Source organism: Oncorhynchus masou, chromosome 11 (assembly GCF_036934945.1).
Source record: "Oncorhynchus masou masou isolate Uvic2021 chromosome 11, UVic_Omas_1.1, whole genome shotgun sequence".
Lineage (NCBI taxonomy): Eukaryota > Metazoa > Chordata > Actinopteri > Salmoniformes > Salmonidae > Oncorhynchus > Oncorhynchus masou.
Window position 1 is genome coordinate 45,609,338 of NC_088222.1, and position 18,217 is coordinate 45,627,554.

At 41.5% G+C, this 18,217-nt stretch overlaps 1 protein-coding gene across 2 annotated transcripts in view; it reads right to left on the bottom strand.

Moving 5' to 3' along the window:
- The window catches only part of LOC135548736 (glutamate receptor 1-like), a 90,858-nt gene that overhangs the window by 10,451 nt on the left and 62,190 nt on the right, over window positions 1-18,217 (bottom strand). Inside the window, exons 9-11 of one of the 2 annotated variants that reach the window (XM_064978618.1) lie at window positions 15,312-15,518; window positions 11,614-11,910; window positions 11,420-11,499 (exon numbers count right to left, since the gene is read on the bottom strand). In XM_064978618.1, coding sequence (XP_064834690.1) covers window positions 11,420-11,499; window positions 11,614-11,910; window positions 15,312-15,518 — 584 coding nt within the window. Of the gene's footprint in view, window positions 1-11,419; window positions 11,911-15,311; window positions 15,519-18,217 lie in introns of both variants that reach the window. The other variant, XM_064978617.1, reaches the window with a different exon arrangement.

Sequence of the window (18,217 nt, forward strand, 5' to 3'; positions counted from 1 at the left end):
GAGGCACCTAACACTTCCATTCAACTTTTATGGTAACAAAAACCCTCATTTGCTGTATGATTTGGAAATGTTGGAACTGGGCCATGTCAGTTTCTAAAAGAAAGCACAATGGCTAATCTTTTGCAGTGACTTTCAAACTGAAAAAGCAACCCGCTTATAAGTGCCAAACACTGGCCGCACAATCTGCAAGATCGATTGTATATTCAAACAATTTTCATGTAAATGCTGCCTACAGCCCACACGTCTATGCAAAAGACGAATGATTGTGTTTCTATATCCTGCCTCGGTATAGGCTCTGAGATTAAACAGGCTATGATGTTGCACTGCTTACACACAGAAATGCTGTAGCCTACCGATACTGTCAAATATTTTAAATAGGCTATTGGTCTATTTACTTTTGAGCGTGGTCGACTATCAAATGAGCAATGGATAAATGGTAGCCTAATATTTGTTGTGTAGCGGGAATAAACCAGTCTTGTCAGAAAAGGAGAAACATGCCCTGTAATATGATTGATTTAGGCCTATATAATAAAAATAAAATATATTAGGTGGGATGCTGCTATTTGATCTCCTCCAATGGCAAATTAATCTGTTTTATCATTAGACCTACATTTATGTTTTTATTAGACTACCATTATTATAATTCCTGTGCATCAAACAACGCTATTTTCCCCAAAATGACTATATTTGCTTGCAATACAGTTTATCAACCGCTAGAAATTGTGCGTGCGCATGGTTTGAGATTTGCATGTAGATACGCATACTTTCTCGTCAAGTTCAAAAGGGATCAACACCAACCTTTGAGGGGAAAACTGGCGCACGCAAACCTTTGATAAATGAGGACCCTGAACCCATCCTCGGTCTAAATCTGAGAGCCTTCTTATGTTCTGCTACAAATGTGTTCTAAACCACAGCAGGGACAGAGAGATGCTGCAGCATGTCTGCCCCAAAGATCACAGCGTCGCTGCGAAACAGTGATCACATTTATGTAAACAGAAACATGTATTGTTGGATTGTCTTTTGTAGGCTGCACCCATCCAATTATTATGCATTGTATGAAACAATCTTCTCAAATTCAGGCAGATCAGGCGTAAACAAACATGAAAGTTGTGTGGGCCGAGGGGAAGATGGGGAAAGCTGATAGATCTGTAGCAAATGGCGTTCAGCCTTACAGGAGCACTGAGGGTAAATGCAGATTTCTCAAAGATGACACTTCTCTCTTGGAAGCAGCAAGGCAGCTAACCAAAGCAGAGTAATTGTGTGAAAATAAAAATAGCAAAGTGTTGTTCTCTGTTGTATTAATCAAAGCAGAGGATAAGCTGACTCCAGTATTTGGATTCACCCTGCATATTCGGGGAGAAGAACATCCTCACCCACAGACCTGTTTCCAAATCCAGAAATCACTGCAACCGTTTCTCTGGAAGATTTGCTGAACAAAAGCTTGTTTTATTGCCCCGAATCCCTGCTGCACAATGCAGCTCACACACTAAAAGAGAATTTAAAAACAGCAACAACAGAGGGAGCCCAGAAATAGGGGTGGGGGGGTGGCATGTGAGAATGCCACTGATAATACCAACAAAGGAAAGCAAAAACAACTAGAGAAGTACATTTCCAGAAGAAAATGTGTGTTTGCTAGCTTGTGGTTGTGAAATAACTTATAGTACTGGAAGTAACTTCAGTAGTAATGGTAGTGACTTGTTACAGTTGAAAAAATAGGTAGATGGGAGAATTGATAGATTGATTAATTGATTGAATTATTCATAGGATATGATAGCTTGAACATGTGAAAGTTGTTTTGGTGTCTCTCTCTCAAACGATTCAAGAGTTGGTGGGTTATTTTATGCTAAGTTATGCAAATATAGATGTTAACGTTGTTTAAATGTTTGTAGATTATATTGTTAAAGAGCAGTAGCATTTAACATGTTTACCACTGTTTTTTATAGTTGGCATTGAACCCATTAAAGTTATATGCTAATTTACGCAACTTACATTGCTTTGTAGTTCATAAAGATTTGAAAGTTGGTCTTGTATTTGGCCAAGGAGCAGGACCATTTGGAATAGCTACCACTGTATTCCTATGGTTCTTATTCAAACTCATGTTACTTTATGCAAATCATATTTGTAATTGTTATGGTTGAAAAAAAATGTATAGTATAAAAAATCTGAATGCAAACAATATAAGTTGGGTCAGTCTGAATATCTCAACGATGGTTTGGTGTTGATTGCTTAAACGGTGAAAGAGGAGATGAGTCTAGAATGTGTATTTATTTTTATCATTCAAGTCTCGCCCCTTTTTGCAATTGAAATGCATTGGTAGCTAATTTAAGACACAGACATTTAAAACAGAGAAATTAAATAATGATGTTCATTTAGAGTTTCTATCTTGAACGGTCAGAAAGTAGTGGCACTGTGAAAATCTACCTCTTATTGTCACCATTTACTCTAATGTAAATGTTGTACGTTTTAAATACATAGCAAAAAGTATAAATTGTATCAAAAAGCCTTTGACATGAAATCTAAGCAGGGTCGTTCTCAGCATCTTATCGTTGGTTTGAACGGTGAAAGAGGAGATGCGTATCCATTTTCAAATGTTTCACCATTCAAGTCTATAGCTGTTGACTTGCATTGAGTTTTATGCAAATATGGTTGTAGTACAAAAAGTTTAAGAGGTTTCAAAAAGACGTTCTTAAGGAACCTGAAGTGGTCTGTCAGCACATTCTAACGTTGATTTGGTGTTAATAACATAAGCAGTTTAAGCGCTAGATAGAGCGGAATAATAATAATAATAATAATAACGTAAGTATGTAAGAAATCTAGAGTGTTCTTGACTTCAACAGGCACACTAATAAGCCATTTCTTCTTTTCAACTTCAATTCATGACAGCTAACAGGCACAAGAACTGGACACAGGGGAATGCTCCAGGTCCAGCCACAAGATGTGAAAAACCTCCGCATGGTCGTCCAGTTACACTTCCAGCATGTTAGCAGCGGGGAACTCTTCTAAAATTGACATTTGTTTACTTACATTTTCATGAAAATGCAACTAACTGGTCAGCAGGGTTGATATTATTGTGGATAGCTATAACACTGCCATCAATTCAATATAAGAGGTAATAAGGTACAATAACGATACACAAAATTGCCAATGGCAACAGTAAAATGAAAATTACATAATTTCCCAAGTGTGTGCTACAGCAAACACATGCCCACACGCATACACACACACACACTAAGTTCTCCGTCACGGTGAACTGTCCTCTCCAAACATTTGAGCAGAGGGAGACAGTGTTATGTCAGTAGGTCTTCCAGCCAAGTCTGAGCAGGTAACGAGTCTCCAGAGGTCTGTATTATCTGAACAGGACAGTGCAATGATAGCAGTACACAGCTCAGATGTGACGGTGATCTCTGTTTTTGACAGAACTATTGTTCTGTTAAACAATGTTGAGCATGTCATAACACTCAGAGTGACTGGGTCACCTCTGCACTGTGAAAGGGCTGTGAGGCACGCAGGGTTGGGTTTGTGTGTGTGTGTGTGTGTGTGTGTGTGTGTGTGTGTGTGTGTGTGTGTGTGTGTGTGTGTGTGTGTGTGTGTGTGTGTGTGTGTGTGTGTGTGTGTGTATGTGCATGACTGTGTGCGTGTGTGGGTCGGCGAAACAGTGTGTACTATAAAAGGAGGAGAATGTGTGAGTGTGTAAAAGTTTGTAGCTATGGGATGGCTGGGTGTTGGGGTGTTTGTGTAACAGCAGAGCTGAAATGACAGGCTGTGCCTGGGGGAGAAAGAGGAGCGTCTGGGCATCTGGTCACGCTGATCACATCTGCCTGGGGCCTGGAGATCTGACCCTTTCAAGACCATGGCTCACTGCAGATACAGACAGGAGGACAGTGGGACTAGCCAATGATTACACAGTGATCCTTCTCCACTGTGTACACCAGCGGAGGCTCCTCAGAAGAGGAATGGAAGGACCATCCTCTTCAGTGAATTTCATTTTTATTTATTTACAATATAACATTACTGCATGATTGTAGTGGGTTTACTAATGCTTCAGTTCCATTAGCTATGTTGTCTATGACATTACTTTCTCTAATAAGGTGACAACAATGTAGGCTCTGTGTAGAAGTTATGATATGGTTTGGCTTGGAAAGGTTTTGTCGCCTGGTCACATACAGCTGATGTGTTGTGCATTTAAGTCCACAAGCCAAGGGAAAAGGTGAGAGGAGGAGAGCGTGTAGATGCGAGAAGGAATAAAACGTGGCTGCTATGGAAGTGAACTGTTTTTACAAGTGATCAGGGCTGTATTCATTCCGCCGATTCTGTTGGGGAAAAAAACGCTTATTAAACGGAAGCAAATGGAACAAAACGGGGATAAACATAACTGAATTTGTTTAATAGAACATTCTCATTTGCAACTGCTAGACTAATAATTACACCCTAAATCAGCTAGATGCAGGCAAGAGTGTGCAAGGCGGTATTGAATGTGTGACTGTCCAAGTGTCACCTCCCAAAAAATTATTGACTTGTGTGCACCTACGTTATATAAACTTTCATTCACAGGTTGTAGCAACCTCATGATGTGTATAGGAAACTCTTGAGTATCATGTTGTAGCTTAAACCTATCACTGTTACATTGAACTGGGTGAATGGAATATGAATGACAGTCATCCAATATGTTGTAAAAGAAATGAGGCCATGCTCATTGAAAAAAATAAAGAAAAAAAGTGTCCTCTCATCTTAAATGGCACCGACCGATACTGGTGTGCACACACATACACGTTTATTTCAGTAAGTAGATATCACCCTGGCTAGTGGCAAAATATGTGCTGTCAAAAGAAGCCAGATTATATTTAATTATATTAAAACCCATCTTAACCCTTTCACAACTCACCTATCTACAGAAGCCTCTTATGACATAGGTAAGTATGCAATACTTGTCCAGTAAATTACATTAATATGGTGTGAAACGTTACAGTAATGTTAGAGGTGCAGCACACATTCCTCCAGCAATAGAAGAGGAGTGTATGAGACAGAGTGAGAGGGACGAGGGCTGGCGAAGGTGTTCATAATCAACACGGTCACTTCTTCACTGCCTCACTCAATCCCTCAGTAAAACTCAAACTATTAGATTGCCTCACTGAATGGGAGAGAATCCCATCAGCTTTACACAGGGGAGAACAAAAAGGTAAGTGTTTGCTCTAAATCTAGCTGTCATGTATACATTGAGTATACCAAACATAAGGAATACCTTCCAAATATTGAGTTGCACCTCACCCTTTTGTCCTCGGAATAGCCACAATTCCTTGGTGTATGGATTCTACAAAGTGTAGAAAGCATTCTAGAGGGATGCTGGCTCATGTTGACTCCAATGCTTCCCACAGTTGTGTCAAGTTGGCTGGATGTCCTTTGGGTGGTGGACCATTCTTGATACACAAGAGAAACTGTTGAGCATGAAAAAGCCAGCAGCATTGCAGTTCTTGACACAAATTGGTGCGCCTGGCAACTACTACCATACCCTGTTCAAAGGCGCTTAAATATTTTGTCTTGCCAATTCACCCTCTTGTCACGGCTTCTGCCGAAGTCGTTGCCTCTCCTTGTTCGGGCGGTGCTCGGCGTTCGACGTCACCGGTCTTCTAGCCATCATTGATCCATTTTTCATTTTCCATTGGTTTTGTCTTGTCTTCCCACACACCTGTTTTCAATCCCATTCATTACCTGTTGTGTATTTAACCCTCTGTTTCCCCTCATGTCTTTGTCAGAGATTGTTTTATTGTCAGTGTAGTTTTATGTTGTATAGGTGCGCTTCGGGTCCTCGTACCCATGTTTGTTTATGTATGTACCTTTTAGTGTTATGGAGCATGTTATGTGGACTTTATTAAAAGACTCCATTTTACAATCCATTTGACTCTCCTGCGCCTGACTTCCCTGACACCTATACACCTATGCCTGACACCTCTAAATGGCGCACATAGACAATCCATGTATCAATTGTCTCAAGTTGTGAAAATCCTTCTATAAAACCAGTTTGGGATAGGGGGCAACATTTTCACATTCGGATGAAAAGCGTGCCCAGAGTAAACATGGCGGACATGTTGTGGAGTCAACAGAAGTCAGAAATAGCATTATAAATATTCACTTACCTTTGATGATCTTCATCAGAATGCACTCCCAGGAATCCCAGTTCCACAATAAATGTTTGTCATGGCTTGTTTTTGTGTCTGAGCGCCGTACTCAGATTATTGCATGGTGTGCTTTTTTCGTAAAGCTTTTTTGAAATCTGACACAGCGGTTGCATTAACCTTTTCATTTTTGGAGAAATAACGTTCCCGTAGTAAACGGGATATTTTGTCAGGACAAGATGATAGAATATGCATATAATTGACAGCTTAGGATAGAAAACACTCTAAAGTTTCCAAAACTGTAAAAATACTGTCTGTGAGTATAACAGAACTGACGTTGCAGGCGAAAGCCTGAGAAAAATCCAATCCGGAATTGCCTCATGTTTTGAAATCGCTGTGTTCCAATGTGTCCCTATTGAGCAGTGAATGGGCTATCAACCAGATTACTCTTTCTCCGTATTCTCGAAGGTGTCTAAAGCATTGTGACGTAGTTTTACGCATTTAGGTAGAAGAATACCCGTAGGCGGCTACATTGCGCAAGTGGTCACCTGATGCTCCCAGAGAGATTCTCTTGTAAAATACAGAGGTAGCCATTACTCCAATCGGTCCTAGTGAAAAACTAATTGTCCCGATGAATATATTATCGAATAGATATTTGAAAAACACCTTGAGGATTGATCATAAACAACTTTGCCATGTTTCTGTCGATATTATGGAGCTAATTTGGAATATTTTTCGCCGTTTTCATGACTGCAATTTCCGGGCGATTTCTCAGCCAAACGTGAAGAACAAACGGAGCTATTTTGCCCACAAAAATAATATTTTGGGAAAAAAGGAACATTTGCTATCTAACTGGGAGTCTCGTGAGTGAAAACATCCGAAGCTCATCAAAGGTAAACGATTTAATTTGATTGTTTTTCTGATTTCCGTGACCAAGTTACCTGCTGGTAGCTGGACAAAATGCTATGCTAGGTTATCAATAAACTTATACAAATGCTTGTCTAGCTTTGGCTGTAAAGCATATTTTGAAAATCTGAGATGACAGGGTGATTAACAAAAGGCTAAGCTGTGTCTCAATATATTTCATTTGTGATTTTCATGAATAGGAATATTTCTAGTAATATTTATGTCCGTTGCGTTATGCTAATTAGTGTCAGATGATGACAACGGTCCCGTTCACGGGATGGGGTGTCACTAGAGGTTAAGGAGAAGTATATCTTTAATTCTGTGCATAACACTTGTATCTTTTATCAAAGTTTATGATAAGTATTTCTGTAAAGTGATGTGGCTCTGCAAATTCGCCGGATGTTTTCGAGGCACAACATTAGTGAACATAACGCGCCAATGTAAACTGAGACTTTTGGACATAAATATGAACTTTATTGAACAAAACATACATTTATTGTGTAACATGAAGTCCTATGAGTGCCATCTGATGAAGATCATCAAAGGTTAGTGATACATTTTATCTGTATTTATGCTTTGTGTGACTCCTCTCTTTGTCTGGAAAGTGGTTGTATGTTTTTTTGTGACTAGGCTCTGACCTAACATAATCATATGGTGTGCTTTCGCTGTAAAGCCTTTTTGAAATCGGACACGATGGGTAGATTAACAAGATTTTAACCTGTGTCCTCCCATTCATCTACACTGATTGAAGTGGATTAAAACAAGTGACATCAATAAGGGATCATAGTTTTCACCTGGATTCACTTGGTCAGTATGTCATGGAAAGAGCAGGTGTTGTTAATGTTTTATATACTCAGTGTACATGCTGAATTAATTAATTAATGATGGATGGATTAATGCAGCTTTATGTCTGTTAAACGAATCAGTAATCTGTAATCAGCATGCATTAAGACGTCACACACACAGACATTTACCTCAGAAGTTAAACTAGGCGATAAGCGGCTCTTGTGGGTTGCAATGTGACGAGCCCTCTCCAAGTGGCAGTGCTGACATTTACAGAGAACAAACACATTTTTACCATGAATAAATAGCTGGGGTTTGCCCACAAAGCTGCTCCTTCCGTCTCCCATTGCTCTTGTAAAGATGTTGTTCTTCAAAGTCACGTTTCGATCTGGCTGTTTGGAGATTATCATCATTATGCACAACATGGCAGGTCTGCTAGTTACCGCATTCTCTGACAAATAACATCCTGCCAAACGCAGCTGGCCGACCAGTCTTTAAACTGCTCCCTCAGAGCTGTGGTCTATATATAACATTTGAGTTGTTGCACTGCAGGCCTTCTCACTGAACTCCCCAGCATGGGTAGCTAGTTGACCTTTCTATTTATACTGACCTTCAGGTGACCTTTCACAATCGCCCACATCTCAGCAGCAAATTAGACCCCCTCAGAGATACAGTACCATCACTGTAGTGTACATACTCGCTCAGCCTCACATTGCACACCGTGAAATGTATGCAATACTGAAGAACCTACATGTGTATACAAAACACTTAGAACACCTGCTTTTTCCATGACAGACTGACCAGGTCAATTCAGGTGAAAGCTATGATCCCTTATTGATGTCACCTGTTAAATTCACTTCAATCAGTGTAAATGAAGAGGAGGAGATAGGTTAAAGCCTTGAGACAATTAACACATGGATTGATTGTGTGCCATTCAGAGGGCAAGTGGGCAAGCCAAAAGATTGAAATGCCTTTGAACAGGGTATGGTAGTAGGTGTCAGGCACGCAGGTTTGTATCAAGAACTGCAATGCTGCTGGGTTTTTCACGCTCAAAGGTTTCCCATATGTATCAAAAATGGTCCACCACCCAAAGGTCATCCAGCCAACTGGACACAACTGTGGGCCAACATCCCTGTGGAATTCCTTCAACATCTTGTAGAGTACATGCCCCAACAAACTGAGGCTGTTCTTAGGGCAATGGGGGTGGGGTGGGGGGGGGTGCAACTCAATACGAGGAAGGTGTTCCTAATGTTTGGTATACTCAGTGCAGATTCTTGCCGTAAACAATCTCAGAATGAGAAAGAGCGAAGCATAAGAGTCTTCAAACTAATGGGAGATGTGTTCTTATATAAGTAGTACCTCCATTGTGATGTGTTACTGATTAAGAGACCCACTATGTGTGAGAGACATTAATGTAGCGTATCTGTGCTCTGGCCCCATGGGTAAAGAGCACCTCATCCCACTGAATTCTTTCATCACTATCTGACCCCCTGAGGTAGCAGGGAGGTGAATCACCACTGTGTCAGGCAGACCTCCTCTCCTCTGACAGCCAAGGAGACAAAGTCAAATCACCCGTCTGCCCAGAGGCTTAGACTATGAAACCCGAGAGACAGACAGAGAAAGAGGGAGAGAGAGCGGGAGAGCGCTCCCAAGCAAGTCAACTGAGGAGAAGGCACTTAAATGTTGGGCAAAATAGCAGATAAGAGAAGATCAATGCATTTGTAAAGATGTGATTTAGAGTAATCACCCATCTGCAGTACACCACCATGCCTGGTCGGAGAGTATAAAGGGACAGAGGAATAGGGGAGAGGAAAATAAACATGTACAGTACAAACTAAGATGGAGTGCTTGGGAGGTTCTTCTCCTGAAGCTTAACCATTCTGGCAGAGCTAAACGGACGCATCCATGACAGGGAAAACAACATCTGTCACGGGCAGCTTTCTGCAACTGTAATCTAATTTGAGCCCATTAGTTCCCCCAAAGTAAAAGGATACACATGTCCTACCTAAATGTCAGACGGTGGCTGAGGAGCCAGCAGTTAGCACAAGCCAAGCGCCCAGAGGAGGGGGAGGCAGTGAGCCATCAGCAGGAACTTCACCAAACCGACCTGCACTATTGATCTTGTAAAGAATCCCCATATGACTTTATGAGTGGATAAACGTATAATACACAAATGTTGACTGAGCTGAGGTGACAGAACAAAGGATGCCAGGCGAGGATCAGAGTGTCTTTACCTGCAGGCAGGGACGCAGGACAGTATGGTCAGTTGAAAACAAAGGCGCAGGGCAGGGAATTGTGATAATGAGAATGGAACTCCTGCCCTATGCCAAGAGAACAGTACGTAAGGAGACACAAAGCAATTGCAATCCAATATGTGTCTGTCATTTCCTTTCTGTGAGATACACAGGTGGCACAATGTCAAAAAAGGGTTGCTTCATTGTTAACTCACTGGAAGGAATGCATCAGGTAAGCACCATAACCGAATCTATCTACAGTGCCTTGCGAAAGTATTCGGCCCCCTTGAACTTTGCGACCTTTTGCCACATTTCAGGCTTCAAACATAAAGATATAAAACCTTATTTTTTTGTAAAGAATTTGATTTGATTTGTTAAAAAAGTTTGAAATATCCAATAAATGTCATTCCACTTCATGATTGTGTCCCACTTGTTGTTGATTCTTCACAAAAAATACAGTTTTATATCTTTATGTTTGAAGCCTGAAATGTGGCAAAAGGTCGCAAAGTTCAAGGGGGCCGAATACTTTCGCAAGGCACTGTAGTTACTCCAATTCTTCTTTTGAAATTGACATATCTACTCTTTTGTGTCCCCAAAAATAACACTATCTTAAGGAAACCTTTGGATCTCCTCTCTGAGAAGCGTCTGTTGATGTCCCTGTCTGCCCTGCTAAGAGCACAACAAGCCCCTCCAAAAGCAGCCTCCTGGCCCGGACTGGAATCTGTGCACTGGACTCTATGGACTGGGCCCCGGGGCTTGACCTGGGCTAGGGTACCCCTGGACTGGGTCTGGCCTGGACCTCATTACTACTGCCGTGGGTTGTCAATAGAACAAAACCTCCTCAAGGCCCGGTCCAGCCATAGTGTCTGCCAGTCAGTCTGTCACTCTGCTCTGCTTCTGTTCTGTTCTGCAGGATGCCTCTGTATCCTGTCTGCTGATGACTCATCTCCGCTGTCTTCACTGTGGGGTAATTATTGTAACTACTTTTGTTCTTGACCTATTTCATCCCCATGTGGAAGGGGGTATGGGGGGGACAATGCATTTCATCACACTGGAGGATTTATCTTTAGCAGAGTGCAGTTGCAGTAGATCGACAATGGTCACCTGTCTTTATCAGTTCAAATGTTTTCACGCATTACCTGGGTTAATTGTATTTTCATTACCTTGGTATTAATCATAATAATTTGTTTTGTTGTAAGACATTGTACGGAGGATCTCACCGTTAACAAATACTGTATTTCTCAAGTACAACAATAAAAAAAATAACAATTCAAGATTATGTCTGCTGATGATGACACATAGTAATACTGATGAATGAGGAAGGACGTTAACGTTGTTAATAGAAACACTACAGTTAACAGCAGGGGTAGAAAACAGATCACCTACCTTGGCGAGATGTCACAGCCCTGCTGCATGAAGGCGCCCAGAGAGAACCACAAGCTGTTGAATATCCCAAACTCATTGGTGTGCCCCTCGTTCTGCCCCTGGCCCTGTCCCTGTCCTTGGCCCTGGTTTTGGCCCTGTTGGGACTGGGACTGACCTGGCTCTCTCCTGGGACTGGAGGACGATGGCTGGTTGTGCTGCTGTCTCTGCTGCTGCTCTTGACCCTCCTCCCCATCGGAGTCGTCCCCCTGCCACTCGTACGGGCTGAAGCGACTGACCAGGAAGAGAACCACGCTCACGCCGATGTAAGCAAACACAATGCACATCCAGATCTCGTAGGCCAGAGGATCCAGGAAGGAAAAGACTCCAGGTTTGGACTTGGTAGGCTTCTTGATCATGATGGAGATACCCAGGGACATGAAGGGCTTGGAGAAGTCGATCACCTCCTCTCTTACCAGGGTGATGGTCAACGGGGCTACTGCCACATCCGCTTTCTAGGAGGCAAGGAGATAATTACGTGTTTATCTATGTATCCATCAATTCAAATCAATTCACCAACAGTATCCCTACACTCAGAAATCCCATCTCTGTACTCGTCCTTGCACCCATAAAGTCTTCAAGTGGAGATGACAAAAGTATTTCCTAAGGTGAGGTGAAGGAATGTAAATAACTATTCCCATGGGCAGTGATTAGCATACACAACAGTAATAGTAAACTCTCTTTTCATAAGAGAGGACTTTCTGAGATAACTCTCTCTAGAGAGCTCCAGCTTACATAAACACTCAGTCTTTTCAAGCTGAATAATAATGAATCGCTTTCAAGAAATATTAGGCTTACTACTCAGAGAAAAAAACAAAACCCTTCCAAGCGAGACTTGATTTGGTTGAGTCCACCCAGCACCTCTGTCATTGTATGGACAGAATATATTCTACATTACCCTAGACCAAACTGTTAGAGCGTATCTTTCATCTCAAGTTCCTGAGGGCAGAGAAATAGGGTTTGACATGAATCCCATGAAAAATTGAAGATATGGGAAGTGACAGTTTGGTAAGGGACATTTTCAATAACAGACTTCCTGGAATACACATCCAGCTACTGTATTGTGCTCATTCTGTTGCCTGTTACTCAACTTTTTGGGGGGGGGTAACGGGCAACAGCTTTTGACTATTTGGTACCTTACCACTTCAACATTGACAGCCTGTCTGGGCCCATCTGCATTGTGTAGTTCTGTTTTGACATTGAGGGAGCTGCTGGACATGTAAAGTGAGAGGTATACCTTTGTCAGAACATATCTTAGAGCTCATAGGGACACATTGTGTCCTGGCTGAAGCCAAGCTGTGACACACTTCTCCGACACATTGTTATTCTTCTCAAAGATTTTAATGTTAACCCTACATAGTATTGGAAAGAAAGAAACTGCACCACAGTATGTCCTTTGGCTACAGCAGCAACATAACGTACAATGTAGATCTGTACGTGTTCCAGAGAACAGAACAGTATTTATACGAAAAGCCACATTGAATTTGTTTTGTGTATTTAGTATGTGACAAACATCCACTAATGAGATCATTGTCTTTTGTAGACATTTGTTAGGTTAAAAATAGGTTTAAAGTAGTGTCTGGTTAAATATTGAAGCATATCACTGGGGAAGAGCTATAGTGAAGGTTGTGATGCAGGTATTCCCAAACTGAGGTATGCCCAAATCAAATCAAATTTTATTTGTCACATACACATGGTTAGCAGATGTTAATCCGGGTGTAGCAAAATGCTTGTGCTTCTAGTTCCAACCATGCAGTAATATCTAACAAGTAATCTAACCTAACAATTTCACAACAACTACCTTATACACACAAGTGTAAAGGAATGAATAAGAATATGTTCATAAAAATATATGAATGAGTGTATCAAGGCTGTCGGTAACTGATGAAAGGAGTCAGGCGCAAGAGAGCTGAGATGCGTGGACAAGGTATTTAATACAAGATAACACCAGTATAAACACAATACTATGGTGTGGGAAAAATACCGGTACCAGGAAATAAACGGGCGTAATAACAAAACCCAGCAACCCAGCCGTCAGTAACAGCCTGAACAATAAAACAAACACGCACACAAACGTGGGGGAAACCAGAGGGTTAAATAATGAACATGTAATGGGGAATTGAAACCAGGTGTGTAGAAAACAAAGACAAAACAAATGGAAAATGAAAAGTGTATCTGCGATGGCTAGAAGGCCAGTGACGTTGACTGCCGAACGCCGCTCGAACAAGAAGAGGGACCGACTACGGCGGAAGTCGTGACAGAGTGATGGTCGAACGGCATAGGTAAGATGCAGTAGATGGTATAGAGTACAGTATATACATATGAGATGAGTAATGTAGGGTATGTAAACACTATATAAAGTGTGGTACACGCAATGCCGTTGGAGGTACGCCAAATAAAAATGTGATTCACATTTTTTCTTCACATTTTCAAACAGTCCATTTATATTTTCTAACGGGGCTATACATCTGGATGAGTTTTTTTTCCTCACCTGAGGAGCCTTGTTTCACTGCCAAAAATCGAATTAAACAACCTAGTCTTCAGCGAAATAACAACACAATGTCAAATACAGGTAGCTTAGTCAAATAATGAACATCGATCACATTAACCGTTACTCTCTCGCGGGAATTCCACTAACAGTCCGTATGTAGCCAAACGTAGCTGCGGCTCATGTTGGTATCTGTACTGATGGCGCAAAAGACATGACAGGGAGACATAGTGGACTGGTAACGCGCGTGCAAGTAGTTGTTCCCGACGCCACTTGGGTACACTGCAGCATCCACGAAGAGGCTCTTGCTGCCAAGGGAATGCCTGGCAGCTTGAAAGATGTTTTGGACACTACAGTGAAAATGGTTAACTTTGTTAAAGCAAGGCCCCTGAACTCTCGTGTATTTTCTGCATTATGCAATTATATGGGCAGCGACCATGTAACTCTTTTACAACATACAGAAGTGCGCTGGTTATCAAGGGGCAAAATATTTACACTTTTTTTTAAATTGAGAGACGAGCTTAAAGTTTTCTTTACTGACCATAATTTTCACTTGTCAGACCACTTGCATGATGACGAGTTTCTCACAACTGGCCAACTGGGTGATGTTTTTTCTCGCCTGAATGATCTGAATCTTGGATTACAGGGACTCTCTGTATCTATATTCAATGTGCGGGACAAAATTGAGGCTATGATTAAGAAGTTGTGGATCTTCTCTGTCTGCATTAACAAGGACAACACACAGTTCTTTTCATCATTGTATGATTTTTTGTGTGAAAATGAACTCAAGCTTACGGACAATGTCAAATGTGTTATAGCGAAGCACCTGAGCGAGTTGGGTGCACAATTACTCAGGTACTTTCCCGAAACGGATGACACAAACAACTGGATTCTTTATTCCTTTCATGCCCTGCCTCTAGTCCACTTACCGATATCTGAACAAGAGAGCCTCATTGAAATTGCAACAAGCAGTTCTGTGTGTGTGGCAGGCTTATAATGATGGCAAAAAAAACAACATTTGAGAGTGTGCTGACCCTGGTGCTAGAGGGGGTACGCAGCTGGAGGTTGAATGTTTGAAGGGGTACAGGACTATAACAAGTTTGGGAATAGGGATGGTACAATCGTGTGTACTGTTGCAAACATTGTACCACATTTGCAGCATTCTATTTTAGTTACTGCCAACTTTATAAACCGAATGAGAGGTTACATTAAAAATGAGTCAGGCTGTGTCAACTTAAAAAGCTATTATTGTCCTTGCCATTGGATGAATTCCATGAACTGCTGTGTTGTCGGAGAGTGTATGATAAACACATTTGTCCTCTTAGAGCGTAGTGAGGTGCCTGGTATGTTCATGAGATGGTTACTAACCCCATAAACCAGCTCGCCCACCATCCCGTTCCACATCTTGGACTCAGCGTCTCTGGCTCCGTACTTGCCATCGCTTACGACCTCTAGCTTATAGGTGTAGCCCACATGCTTGGCGATCTCGGCGGCCAGCTCCACACAATAGCCCTCATACTTATCGTTCCCCACCAGCTGCTCGTGGTTCTTCTTTAGCATCACATATGGAGATTCCTTGGAAACATGAAGGACAACATTGATGCCTGGTTCTTTTACACATTTTCATCACATACTGCATGCATTCACCATGACTCTTTCAGGAGCATTTATTATAAAGCTTTCCTTGTCTACCTTTCTTTGGGATAATGTACACGATATGGTATACTATATCACCTTCTATGCAAACATTGGGCAGTGGTATAGTGCAATTTTTTTATGATGTCATAATTTCTCAATCAAAGTTTGTACTGACAGATGTAGCCTATTGAATATCATTGTAGAACAGGCCTATGCATAAAATGCATCCTCCAATTGCAATTGCAATCTGCCTATGACCACAGAAAGCATGAAGAAAATATGATATTTTTCATATCCTCAAACAACAAGTTAGCCATAGGCCTACCTGATTTCAAAATAGGCCATTATCACTGTCAATCGTGAATGATTATTCTTCACGTTTTACCAGTGAAATATCCAAACTGCATGCCAATCATTTGATCTCAATCAGTTTCATGGGAATATGCATTTAGATCTTCTTGAACAACTGTTTCATGAGCAAATGAAAGCAAATGATGTTAACAAACTATTAGGCTTATTTTGTTTAAATCAAAGCATTTATCCTGCCCAGTGGCGCGTGCAGTTGATTTTCTTTCTTTCTTTCTGTCTATTCAGCTTCAGATAAGGTGTTTTTGGTGTAACATATTATAGGCATACTATGCTACAGTATATGCTATTATACCGAACCAAAATATAAACGCAACATGCAACAATCTGTCAATTAGGGCCTAATGGGAATATAGATATGCATCTGTTGGTCACAGACACCTTAAAAAAAGGTAGGGGTGTGGGTCAGAAAACCAGTCTATCTGGTGTGACCTCCATTTTCTTGCCCCATGCATTCGTGACACATCTCCTTCGCATACAGTTGATCAGGCTGTTGATTGTGGCCTGTGGAATTGTCCCACTCCTCTTCAATGGCTGTGTGAAGTTGCTGGATATTGACGGGAACTGGAACACACTGTCGTACATGTCAATCCAGAGCATCCCAAACATGCATAAATGTGTGACATGTCTTAGAGAACTGGGATGTTTTCAGCTTCCAGGAATTGTGTACAGATCCTTGTGACATGGGGCTGTGCATTATCATGCTAAAACATGAGATGATGGCGTGGATGAATGGCATGACATCGATAAAATGCAATTGAGTTTGTGGTCCGTAGCTTATGCCTGCCCATACCATAACCCCACCGCCACCATGGGGCACTCTGTTCACAACGTTGACATCAGCAAACCGCTTGCCCACACGACGCCAGACACGTGGTCTGCGGTTGTGAGGCCTGTTGGACGTACTGCCAAATTCTCTAAAATGACATTGGAGGCAGCTTATGGTAGAGAAATGAACATTAAATTCTCTGGCAACAGCTCTGGTGGACATTCCTGCAGTCAGCATGCCAATTTCACTCCCCCTCAAAACTTGAGACATCTGTGGCATTGTGTTGTGTGACAAAACTGCACATTTGAGATCGGCCTTTTATTGTACCAAGCACAAGGTGCACCTGTGTAATGATCATGCTATTTAATCAGCTTCTTGATATGCCACAACTGTCAGGTGGATGGATTATCTTGGCAATGGAGAAATGCTCATAAACAGGGATGGTAACAAATTTGTGCACAACATTTGAGAGAAAAACGTTTTTGAGTATGGAAAATGTCTGTAATTTGACATTTTAGCTCATGAATCATGTGACCAAGACTTTATATTTCGTTCAGTGTATATTTGGTTCTGTTATGTAAAATACTAATGAATCATTATGTGATCTTGCAAGACATTGATTTAGCTTTGGTGTACCTTTACTAATCGAGTCTCATTGTGAGAAGTGAGAAGTTTCTATTTGTAATATTATTATTATTATTAAGTGATGAGTCGAACTAATAGGCAACAGATCTTGATGAGGGTTATTTTAAGCGATTTGAACACGCTTTGAATCATGGTGGTGAAAGAACAGTACCTTAACCAAGTGCTCGCATATCGTTCTGGGTTCCACTGCGCAAGAGGAGTCCCATGGAGCTTTATGAACGTCAAGGCAGACACGCTGTAAATTTGGATCCTTGATCTCGTTGGTGTGATAATGAGGTTCATGCGGTGGATCAGTTTGTCTGAATACGCAACAGAGGTAGTACTTTTCTGTAAGCTAAGCTCTCGGACAGTAGGGCGAGTTCAAGTGCGTCATACGTTAGCCCCAAGTCCATAACAAACTGTTGTGAGGACAGACGTTTTAGAAACCCCTGGTAGAGTATTCTGTCTATCTTGCTATGTTGGATTTGGCCCGCTCAAAATGGTCAAGCGTCTGACCGACGGGCCTCCGCACACACACACACACACACACACGACTACAGTTATTCATAATTCACGCCACTGCCAGAGAGAGAAGACAGGGAGGAAACCATCATTTACCTACCTATAGGCTGCCTACATATTTATGTAGTTACTCGTTCTATCGTTTTCATGGAATTTTTGTGGTAATTAAATCAGAATAAAATGTACTGAAATATTTTTACCAGGCGTGCTACAGCAGCACTACATCCCTGACCATGGGGCTTCACACCAATGTATGTACATTTCTTTGTGTAGCCTACAGGAAAGGGCCTTCAAATGGAATTATTCATGGCCACCCTCTCGCACCTTCTCCTTAGTGTGGGTTGACTCAGATCTG